At 39.6% G+C, this 12,625-nt stretch overlaps 1 protein-coding gene across 1 annotated transcript in view; it reads right to left on the reverse strand.

Moving 5' to 3' along the window:
- The window catches only part of LOC309713357 (rho GTPase-activating protein 44-like), a 98,429-nt gene that overhangs the window by 31,862 nt on the left and 53,942 nt on the right, over positions 1-12,625 (reverse strand). The window contains exons 4-11 of the mRNA XM_082544921.1: positions 7,591-7,630; positions 6,859-6,978; positions 5,127-5,203; positions 4,388-4,499; positions 3,710-3,786; positions 1,577-1,694; positions 357-425; positions 189-270 (exon numbers count right to left, since the gene is read on the reverse strand). Coding sequence (XP_082401047.1) covers positions 189-270; positions 357-425; positions 1,577-1,694; positions 3,710-3,786; positions 4,388-4,499; positions 5,127-5,203; positions 6,859-6,978; positions 7,591-7,630 — 695 coding nt within the window. The remainder of the gene's footprint in view (positions 1-188; positions 271-356; positions 426-1,576; positions 1,695-3,709; positions 3,787-4,387; positions 4,500-5,126; positions 5,204-6,858; positions 6,979-7,590; positions 7,631-12,625) is intronic.

Raw genomic sequence — 12,625 nt, forward strand, 5'->3', positions numbered from 1 at the left:
GAAAACACAATGTAGGTAAATGGGTGATAAAAGCACTTGAAAGGATAAAGCACCACTTTCATTTGTACAGCCCGACACATTGTGTTTACCCATTGTCGCTGTAATATGGACTACAGCAGAGGCAAATGTAAGCAGTTAGAGAGAAAGAATAACAAAATAAGACTGCAGCATGTTGGTCTGAGACTCACCCTGATGAGCTTTGATCTGAGGCAGAACACTCTGAAGCAGCTCTAATGACTTCCTGTGGTACTCTGCCTGGACTTCTATCAGCTAGACAGAGACAGACAGAAAAAGGCAATCTGTAGAGTGTGTTTCTTTTTCTTTTTTGTCTGTTTTAGAGACGTGAGTGCACTTACTGTCTGGAAGTAGCTTGCATAGTCAATTTCTTTGGCCACAAAACTGTACATGTCTGCTGATAACTGATCCTGAAAACACATTTTGAAACATAGAACGCATGAAAAACAAAAAGAGACACAAGGCATGTAACAGTCTGAAAAATGTGTTTTTGTAGTTCAAACTTTTGTCTATTTAGAGCAGGTGTATTATTATTATTATCATTTGATATACTGTCACATTAAAGAGTCCTTAGAAAGCATGGCAACTCAATTAATGTAGCTGAGAAAGAGCCATTATTAATGCCATTAGATACACTGATACAAATCAAAATATATGCTTCAAAAAGTGTTTAAAATAATTATTAATATAATCAAAGTACTCTCATATTTTTGGGAATACCTAAACCCAGAACTTCACACTAATTTATGGCTACTTGAAGCCAGCTAATAGCTAAAAGTGCTCATATCTGTATGTATAGAAGTTAGGTTAAAAAAAATCTCTCCTCTTTCTTCTATTTGCTCAAAGTTTGAAAAATTTTGTTCTATATTCTTCTGCTGAAAGTGGAAAGTTTGTCTGTTCTCACCTCATATCAGATTCAGTTACACACATTTGTGCAGCGTTAGAATACCAATCAGGTAAAGCGCCAAACTGTGCTGAGCCAAAAAAGCCCAAAAACTCTATTTTGGTTTTGTAATTTCATAAATGACAAATTTCACAAAACTTTTGCCTTTCTTGTCTACGAGAGATAACATATCATGGCTGACTAGGATGCCTATAATGACGCGAGTCATTGCTTATTGTAGTAATTACACATGATTTCCTTGTTTCCTGTATATTGTGCACATAATAGGTCAAACGGTCCGTTAAAAGGATGTATATGCACATGCAGGATGTGGAAGCTTGAACACTCTTGGAAGCAAGAATGGGCTATTTCAGGACATTTATAAATATCCTTGTAGGTTCACTTTACAAAAACATCAACAAAAAAAAGATGACAACAATCTACTTGATACATATAACAACAGCCTAGATAGATAGATAGATAGATAGATAGATAGATAGATAGATAGATAGATAGATAGATAGATAGATAGATAGATAGATAGATAGATAGATAGATAGATAGATAGATAGATAGATAGATAGATAGATAGATAGATAGATAGATAGATAGATAGATAGATAGACTATGACTGGCGCTATGTTAGTTAGTTTATTGGGATAAAAAGTGATCACTGACTCGACAGATCTCCATGCGGTTGGCTGCCTCCTCCATCTCTTCCCTGAGGTGGTCGGCCTTGGCTCCTGTTGGCTGCAGGTTGCTGGACAGTCCAGAAGATTTGGTAGACTGAGTGTACCTGTGAGCAGAAGGTAGGTTTCAGTAAGAAGTGAATTTGAGTCACAAAAGTATTCAGGATTTTTTTAGGGCAGCATGTTAAACTGTTAGAAGGCATTTTTCTTTGCCTTTAGCAGATCTAGACTTTTGTTCCCGAGTGAGAAAAGCGTTGACAGCGAGACCTGACAGCTACTTTAACAAAGTGACTCACATAAACAAATCAAACTGTTGAAGGCAATGGATTAAGTCTGTGGCTGACAAAATACTAACACTTGTCTTTCTATATACCCTCATTTATTCAGCTTAAGCTGTTTTGTCTTTTAAGTATTGCTCTCAGACTCTCCTCTTCCCCCTCCATCCATCTGTCTGTCAGTGTAGATAATGTGTAGAACTGCCAGAGGAGCTCAGCACACGGCAGCATAATGGGAAAAATTGCTTTAGATTTGGGTCACTAAAGAACTGGCTGGCTGGACCGCAGTGAGGAAAACAACATTTCTGCATGTCACTGCTCAAAATGGCAGTGAATCAGCTGAAAGAAACTGTGGCAATTGCACGTTTCAAACAGGATCAGGCACTACTGACTTTATTCTGCATCAGCTAGACACCATTAAAAGTTAAATTTACCTGAAAGTTAACTGAAGTTAAGAAATAGCTGCATAAAAACCCTCAAAGTTACAAAGCCAGTGCAGCTGTGAGACATCAGACCGATCCTCTGCAGAGTAAAACGGATTATGTGGTGAGTTATTAATGCATGTGTATATATTAAAGCTGGATGCAATTGATTGGTTTAAGAGGCCACATTTGCGAAGCCTCGAACAGCTGCCACCTTAGCTTTTTGAAACCAAACATCACGCGCAAGAAACCGCGGGACAGTCCATGCTCATATCGTGGACATACCTTGCTTTACTGCCTTTCTGGACACTAATGGGGACCATAATTTAAAAACTGAAAATGATGTTGTTCTTATTAAGACAGTAGTGTCAAAATGCATCAAGAGCCCAGAAGATCATCGAAGTACATGGAGGACATTTACAACACACGCCGCCTCAGCAAAGCCACCAGTATCTGTGTGAACCCCACACGTGCATCACACATCTGAACCCCTCCTCGCGAACACCCAGAGACATACGAGCGCTTAATGAGCCCATCATGTTTGGACTATCTCACTGCAGCCGATAAAGCTCACAATCACAGCCTCATCTTCAACAATTTACACTAATGAGCTATATTGGCAGATATTTTATATTTTTTTAAAATTTTAATTAGTTTACCAAGTTTCTAAGGAGAAGTTGCTTTTGTATCTCATTGGACTGTAAATAAAGGAATTATTTAAATCCATAAACTAATCAGGAAAACAATTCCTGAGTCACAGATCAAGGGAGTCTATGGTTGCTTTCCCGTAGACTTCTATACAACAAATGTCTTTTTGTGACCAGGGGAGTCGCCCCCTGCTGACTATTAGAAAGACTGCAGGAAGCTACATCCGTTCTCTAATTTTATAATCTGATATAAAGCACTCCTATGTCAACACAGCCATAAAATCAGGCTTAGAAAGCCTCTATCCAATTTTGTCCTCTAGCATTTAGTTCTAGTCAAAAATAATAAACAGCACCCTCAAAATAAAAGTCCGCTTCTACAGCAGCTCAGGAAGTAAAGGTTTCATTTCAGTGTTTGAGCCTATTGCTCTAAACACCTTCACACTGATACACAATCTGTTTAGCAGGAAGTGTGAGGAGGAATCAGCCAGTGGTCTGTGGTATTTGAAGCACGAGTGTAACAGCTACAGACATCAGTATGAAGGTCCACACTGAGTGTGTTCGTTACAGAAAAAAAGGACAGTCTGGTTTAAAGTGAGGTTTTCACACACGGGCAGCAGTCTGCGGTGTGAGACAGACGGCGGCGTCACGGTGTGCAACAAAATCCCAGTGACATTCAGTGGGAAGCTGCACAGCCAGTCCATTCACAGCTGATGGAGTTTCTCCGATAACAGCCAAGCCTCTCTCTCACACACACTCACACACAGAGAAACACACTCACCGTGTGCGTGCAGAATCCATGTCCAGGACCAGCTTCGCTAAATGTTTCCTTTGTTTCTGGATATTTGGGATTTCCACCTGAGAGGACAGAGCAGAGATTTTCCTTCAGTCTGCTGTGTCAGTGTGAAAGAGGACAACAAACAGCCTCAGTATTGTGAGGCTTTGCACCTGTAGCAGCAGAATCAGTCTGGGCAGCACTTTCTCATTCTCATGGAGATTAGCTTACTGGCTAATTTGCAGAGCAATAAGTAGAGTTCATCAGAGAAGTCCCGTGTTTGGGGACTGGAGGCAGGAAGCTCCAATCTTCTTGCTATCAGTTTCTAACTTTTTATCACTTCAAAGTATTTTATTCATAGATACAGGGCACCTTAATGAGCAAAACTACACAACAGTCCTGTCATGCTGAAACAGCTCATACCTCGTGTGAATTACTTGTCGCCCCCTTTCCTTCTTTTCTATTTTTCTATTAAAAAAATAATGAAAAATAAACCATTTTTATAATGTTTTTCTGCCCTGTTGAATTTCAGATGCTCTATAATCATATCACAATTATATTTCCACTTTTTCTTACCAGGACGCATTTTGGACTCCTTTTCTAATCAGATGCTTGCTGTTACTGCTGTTAATGTGACTGGAGCTCATTTATTAAACAGTTAGTTGCACGGCATTGTTTCTGTACCTCTGCGAGCTCGTACAAGGGTTCGGTCACGTCCCTCTCGATGGTGAGCTCGAACAAGATGAGCTCCTGAGCGAGCTTTTCCTGCGTGTCGCCGCAGAGCTTCAGCATCTTTCTGCAACAGGAAATATCACAGCGGATTCACCGAGTGCAACATACGCAGGTCAGTCAGTGTTACAGCTCGCTTCCTGGTTTGTAATATTGAGGTTTCTCTTGAATCACTGTGAAAAACTCATTTCTTTATAGTTTGCTTCTATAATATCTGTAGTTGGACACTGGCTGCTTTTTCACTCATGCTCAGTACAGTTCTTGTACCTAACCATTTTCAAATTGTTGTTTTAAGTCACTTAAAGTGACTCATGACTCAATCAAGCAATAAAAATGCAACTCAGACATTAAACCAGTGTTGTATCTGCACATAATAAACAATTATTAACTAGCAAAGAACCTTGTTTGTTGCAAAAGCACATAATTTCTTCCCATTTCTTTAGTTGAAGCCGTCTGACAGGCATAAAATACTATTTTTGCACCAACGAGGTGACTTCTAAAGAATGTCATTATATATCATTACAGATATTATTATTATACTCGGGATGTGAAAAGCAAATCAGTTCTGGGTCATAAAAATGTTCCTCTCTGCATCAGCCTTTCCAAAGAAAATGTTTCCAATCTCATCGATGATCAACAATAATGTAAATTACTGTCTGTGTGTGTGTGTGTGTGTGTGTGTGTGTGTGTTTACCCTAGCAGAGACTCGTCTCCGAGCACAGCTGCCCCCTCCACCATACATTGTGCTAGCGTTGCGAGCGGAAGCTTTTTCTGCACAGAAACACAAACAGTCGATGAATCAGCTGCAGTTCATAAATAAAACCACAAACACAGAGAAAACATCATAAAAGCATACGAAGATTATAAATTATCTTTAATATAAGTACCAGAAGTTAAAACACGTGCTCATGTCACATCAGTTCATCACTTTTTCAAACTTTTATTTTATTTTTAATTAATGAATTTTAAAAAAGCTTATTTTTCTCTCTTTTTTTCCTTGGCCTTCTCACGAGTTACTGTCTTGGTTCCATCTTAAAACATCTTCATCTCAGGCTCCTCTAAGCTTTAGGATGAAAACATTTTTAATCCAGTGAAGGATTAAAAAGATTAACTTTCCACAACACAAATGGCACATTATTGTGCAGCACTTGAATATTTTGTCACTCAGTCTCTTGGTTTGCAGGAAAATATTTTCTCTGTTTGTTTTTTTAAACATTTACTGGAGGATGAAACATGCTTTCCAATATCGTTGCTAATCACCTGTCAGTGTCCTTCTGTCCTCTCTGAAAGTCTTAAAATTTAATTTGTCATTAGGAAAACTTTTAGTCTGAGTTGTTATGAAATTACTGAGAGCACAATGAAGAAAAACTGGATAGGTAGAAAATGATTCATTTTCATTCTATTCCATTAAAATATAACAATAAATATTAAGTTGTGGCTGCTGCTGATTAGCATGCAATGTTTTTAAAACAAATCAATAAGACAAATGAAGAGCAGCAGCATGCTCTGACTGTAGAAATAAAGCGTAAAACATGCCCAGAGGGCAGATAAGTCTGCTGTTTACACCAATCCTGGAACATTTTACTTTGTATACTAAGATTTAACCGCATAAACTTCACTGCAGTATAACAACTATTGATCGATTTATTCAATTCATTTGAGCGTACACACAGGCCTCGATTTGCTTTTCTTGTGTTACTAACCATCGGTCACTAGTGGACATTCCAGACCCCCGGTTGCCTAGGTAACCCTCTAACGCATTTACCAACTTGTCATATGTCCGTCAACAGTGTTCTTTGCTGTCACTGGTCAGTGATACCCAAATTCTTACCACCTCTCTGCCCTTTCATATACATAAATGTAAAGCCAGAGGCAGAGAGACCAGCAGCAAGACCACGACACAGAACAGAGCAGGCATGAATGACAGCAGATGTGCCACTGAATTAACCAGCATGAAAGGATGAGCTAGGTAGAAGGTGGAAGTGGGTTGCAAAGTGGCCTGCAGATAACCATTAAATGTATGCAGACTAAAGCTGCCTACAGAAGCTGCCCTACGTGAGATTCGTCAGTAGGATATGAAGAAAGGTGTCAAATGAGCAATCAGTTTCTTCTTCACGTTTCTTCTAAGTCCCGTCGTTGTTGGACTTTTGGATGAGTTATAAAAAGATTCACGTCTTCTCTGAGGATTGGACCTCCCAGTGATCGTTTATTGGTTAGGCAAATGTGTAAACCTACCCCATCATATTTATGGCTCCAACCTAACATGGCCAAAATACTAAGGCTGTAAAAAAAAATGTATATGGTTGTAGATCATGTGATTTGTACCTTGATCAGCACACAAGCCCACACTGGTACGGTACAGCTCAGCTAAAATACCAGATGACAGAAAAGGTTTTATCAGATTTGTAGTGTTTATTTTCTCTCACCGAGGGTGACCTGACAGACTTCTTGTCCACGTCCACGCCCTGCTGGCCCTGCAGACAGGCGGTCAGCTTCTTGTGTGTGCTGTGGGAAACCTGCTTCACCAGCTCCAGACGTTTCTCCACCTGAAACACACACAGAAGGGAAGGAAGACAGAAAAGTCAGGGCACAGGCCTCAGCCAGAACCATGCACACACTGTGAGCTCCTTCCACTAATGCACAGCTTGTGTCAGCTTCAGTTACAGACATGCACTCAAACCTCAACCCAGAACAGGGTTAGATTTAAAAATAGAAACTCCATTTTTCCATCAGAGCTTTTCCCCCAATAAAACAACATCATTCTCAGTTGGTGTGAATGACGCCGCACCATTACCTGTTGGGCTTCAATGCGTCTCATTTCATTATTAAACCAGCTGAGTGGAAGCGATGTGTCTGCCACTCAGAGCATCATTAATCTGATCAATTACAATATCGCACCCCAAATCAATCAGCGAGGACGTTTCGCTTTTTGTCTCGCAAAGAGGTTCAATTTCAGCGTTCGTTAATGTTGCCCGAAGGCAGTTCAGAAAGCCATTAAAAATAACAAAATATATAAAAAAAAAATTCATGCATGCTGAATATTTTGCTCCACTAATGATTTTTCTTGTGAGATTTTTCTTGTGAGAAGCAGTGACTATCGAGCCAAAGAGGAAAAGCATTCGCACAAACACACAGATTCGATGAAGACTCATTAGTACCTGCAGCAGATCTTCACTCAGCACTTCTGTTTTTTCAGCCCTGGAAGAAAAGAGAAGAGCGGCTGTTAGGATGACAGAGAGAGGGAAACGTTAAAATTACAGAACTTGTTATTGTGGGAACTTGGCAAGTAGCGCACAAACCACTCAATCACTGTAATTGCATCATTTGCTCGACTTCTGTGCAAGAAATATAAAATGCTGCAGCTGCCTGGAGCTAATCGTGTAAGAGGAATGTTTATTTTCACAGTTGCACAGGACTCACGCTGGTCTGGTTTAATTACAAAGTCTCAAGTTGGCAATGTGACAGAAAACAGAGACTGACTGACACTTACAACATTTTTAAACTCTTTGACTTATCTTCCAATTATTTTATGGGTTGGGAATTTTTCTATCCTAATAACTAAATAAACAAATCTAAAAACTATCAGAATCATCTGAAAACACACAAAAAAGCTTCTTTTAGTTCATGGAAAACATCCAAAAACTCTGCTCCAAAAATGAGTCAGTCTCCATAGACTCTCCCAACTTTACAGCCAAATAAACATGTTTATAGCCCGCTGCAAAGAAACGTTTTGGTCTCTATAGCTAAAGCTCCAGTCAGATAGTTAGCAACCAGTTGGCAACTGCCGGGCAACCACTGGTAGCTGTGAAAACCTCATCCACACGGGCCTAAAGACCAGTCAGTCCCCTGATGATAAGCAGCTGCTAGGAAAAAATGTGTGTCCCCCCAACCAGTTGGTGAGAGCTTGTTTGCTGTCAGTAGGTGAGATTAGTTCCCAAGAGGTTCTGCCCCAAAAGCCTCTTTAGAGTTGCTTTGGTTGCAACTGGTTGCCACCGTCCCCTGTAGTTTGTATGGAAGACACCAACTTATCTCCAACTAAAAAAAAAAAAGTGCAACAAATTCATCCTCAAAGTAAAACTGGCATCTTTTGCAGCACGTTGCTCTCTGAGATAAGACACAGCTTTTATTTTGCAGGTGAGCAGTCTCGCCTTCCGGTCTGTAGCAACCAAAGCAATAACAAGGAGATATTTGATGCAGCAACCTTTTTTGTGACTGATCTCATTTACAGTAGCAACAGCCAGCAACCTCCATCAACCGCTCGCCAGCAGTTTCACTTTCGTGTAACTCCACAGGGTGACATTATTTAACTCACAATTTCAGCGTGTATTTAGTTCCAAAACTATATTTTTTAGCGGGGCTTCTGCTTTGACTGATAAGTGGATGCTGAGTCAGGTAACCAGAGCCTATAGCTGTCTGCTAGGCCTCACCTCTGTCAGTTTAAACCACTGAATGTGACCTTTCAACCACATTTGCGCTGTTTGTTATTATTATTTAATACGTTTCTGTCTTGGTGATGCACCCATACAGCTTTTCGATTCAGCTTGCTTGCGTTAGCTGATAACTTAGCACTCCTCTATCTGGATCAACAAATATGCAATAAAATATTATAAAGACACTACGGTGGTGACTCAACAGAAGAAACTACCGGGAACTTCTAGTGACAACAAGAGAAATAACCCTTTACAGAGGCAAAGTGGGCAGTTCCTGATATTCTCAACCGTAGAGTGCAGGACTGAAGTGACTGATATTTGAAGGGGATCTAGACAACTGCACACCTGGCATGGCCATCAGCCACCAGCCAGCTATGAAGCAACAATTACAGTGTATGTGTGCCAGGGCTTAAGAGTCAAGTCACAAACCGAAATGCCAATGTTACCATAGAAACATGCTCCCAGTGGCAATGCAGTGTTACTGATATTAACTTTGTGTACTGTTGATTATGTTCAGTGAAGATGAAAGGATGTAAGGAGCAGAGGTAGTGAAGGTGGATGAGTTTAAATACCTGGTGTCAACCATTCAAAACAGTTCAAAGAAGAGATGAAGAAGAGAGTGTAGGCTGACAAAGACAGGATACTGGATTAATTTTACATTTCCAGAACTAAGTATGAAAGTATTACCCCAATAAAAATTTATTAAAAAATGTTAATGTTGCCTCTTTCAGAGTCAGACTTTCAGTTAGTGTGCATCAAAGTAGTAAACATATGTATACATATAAGAATGTTTCTTATTTATCTTTTCTTATTGTCAATAAATCCCACATTGACAAGAAGAAAGAATCGCCTCCTCAAGCTGACAATGGTTCATACTGAAGACGCAAGCCTTTAAAAACAACCCACAAATATATCATTTCATTTTCCAGAAAAAAAAGAGCTTAGTAGCCCTAAAACAGCTGCTCTCCGCAGGTTTCAGCAAATGTTTCTCAAACAAGAAGAAATGGAGCTTTTGTTGGAGACTATTATCTGCATCGCATTAATGTACACATGGTACTCTAGTGAGTTTTTCAGGCAGCAGGATGGTGTGTTTGTGAGATTGAACCATTATAAACCAGTGTATGTGTTCATGATAATGAAGAAACATGTCACCCAGTGCAACACTGATGTGTTTTTAATAGTTTCTGCACAACAATGAAGCTCGATAGCACGCAGGAATAAAAACTCTCAAGCTTTAAATGTGCAGACAACACATGGGTGTTGTTGTTATTCATGGGTGTTGTTGATATCAGGCTTTAACTAATGATGAATGATTTTAATCATACCAACGATGTAGCATTTAGAAAAACATATTCTACTCCATTATTTGATCACCAGTTCCTTCAGGAAGCCAAAGCGCCATGCACTGAAATAACACTAACAGACTGCAGCACTGCCTTCAGCAGCAGTTGAACAGCTGATGGAGATCAGTGTGGATATTTCGGATGCTAAGATGACCTGTAGGTTAATAACAAAGACAGCCTCTGGAGGAAAACGTTGCCTGGAGTGTCAGAAAGCCTTTAGACAATAGATCTGATAAGATGCATAACAACAAGCTGCAAATTTAAAATAAGGCAAAACCTGCAATTACTGGTCTTATTTCACCTGGCTAACGTTTGCAGAGATATTTATCTATTGGCATCTTCTTTTAACGCTAATAAGGAAGTTTTATGCATTTTTTAATTGTCCATTTCTTGAAAGTCTCTTAACATTTATGTCTATCTGCTGGTTTAGCATTGCTTACTCCTGCTTTAAAATCACGGGGGTCAGACAAAGACATCTGTGTCCAGTAAAGATGCACAAACCTACCCGTTTGAATTTCAAAATCAATCCAAACACCTGCTAAAACCAAATTTTTGCTCTTTCAAAGTTGACATGAATGCACGACAATTTATAAAGTTTCAAACATCAATCCTGAGATGAAAGACATGAAGGTTACAGTAAGTTTTTTCCCCCCACATAAGTATTTCATTATTTTTTGACAGTTCGAATGCGTTACTGTTAAATTTCCTCTGATGGCTGTTGCAGTATTCCTCTATTGTTGTTCATAAGCAAACACAAAAAGTCCGAGTGTATAAATAGCCAAAATGCTCATTTTTTGTTGCTTGTAAAACTAAACAATGATGAGAAATAGATCCAGCAGTTAAAGATGAACCACAGCATCCTCACCGCCGTACAGGTTCTTTCTTGGGTTACCTTTCCTTCTCTCGCTCTCTCTTGCACATTTCCCCCTGACAACCAGTTAGTTTAACAAAGTTCAGAGAACAGTTAAAACAAATCACAATGCAGATACTCGGAGCTGTAAATAGAACAGATGCAGGCAGACGAGTGGATATAAAAACAGAACCAACAGCATTGAAACTACACACACACAGCTACAGCAGACATTTCTTCTCTCTGTCTGCTGCGATTCAGCCTCACTCACACGTCGATTATACATCAGGCATCAGTTTCCTAAAAGCATCTTAAGACGGTCTTTAGAGCGCCGTAATGCTCAGAGAGAAAATATGTTTGGGAGCTCTGGTTTCAGACTGAACTGCTGCAGACAGAAATGATTGTAACTTGAGGAAAAAATCAGAGTACAGCAATGAACCGAGGAACGACTGAGTGGCTTATCTGTCACTTATGAGTAGCAAAGTGCAATTTGGTGGGACCAGCTTAGCAAGTGGTTTCAGGTATCAGATCACCATGTGTCTTAATGGATATTTTCACGTGTATTTAACACTGTGCACTTGTGATCTGATAACCACGGATGCACTTGAAAACCAACTGTAAACCGGGCCAAGATAAAAAGACTAACTCTGTACCTTGTTAAAGTTTTTGTTCTGCTGAATTTTATCAGCCCTGATGTTACGCTCTGCTCTGAACAGCCTTTAGCAACTGTTTCAGTTTGTATTCAAAATATCAGTAGCAACACTGATAAACAGGTAAGTGTGAATCACCTGCGGTGCACTTCCTTCACCCTCGCAGACAGAGAAACCTGTTATTAAACAGGCAGATTAGGTTTTACAAGGTCACCTCCAGAGCCTGGAGTCTTAACTACAAGACTAATTCATTTATTTTACAAGGTCATTACCTTAATGCCTGATGTATCATATTTGACAAGTTGAGTTTTGTGAATTTGACATCAGTGTCACAAAAATTAAAATTCAATGTACTGAATGTAAATAGTTGGAACGTACTTACAGACCAGATTTGTGTGACTAAGGTCTTAAATAAAAATATTATTTACAGTTTTCCTTCACAGCAGATTAAAACTGTGTCAAAAGCATCCGTGAATAAAATTTTAAATAAAGCCAACTCTGTCTAAATGCTGGATTAGCAGAAATTCTTTGATGAATAGATGAAAATATGTTATTTTCAGTGTAACTAATATAATATATAAGTTAACACATTCAGCAGCCCTTTGCTTTCTGACCGAGAACACGCACCAGACCAGTCACACCTACCTTACCTGCCTTTCTGAGCAGCACAGACACATGTTCCCCTCTAAATGTACCTACTGCCACATACAGCTATACATTTCACTCAAATTTAGCTCAAATTCAAAATAAAAAATAAAACACAGAGTGAGCCTGCTGTGGCCCAGTGGACTTACACAACAATTCTTTTTCTGCTCGACCTCTTAGTCTTGCCAGAAATCTGCAGCTTTCTCCTCCACATCCCCCCTGCTCACAGAAAGGAGATCACCTGTTTTCAAGCAGGAGTTCTGTGACCACAAAGA

The sequence above is a fragment of the Aulonocara stuartgranti genome, assembly GCF_965226115.1.
Source record: "Aulonocara stuartgranti genome assembly, chromosome: 8".
Lineage (NCBI taxonomy): Eukaryota > Metazoa > Chordata > Actinopteri > Cichliformes > Cichlidae > Aulonocara > Aulonocara stuartgranti.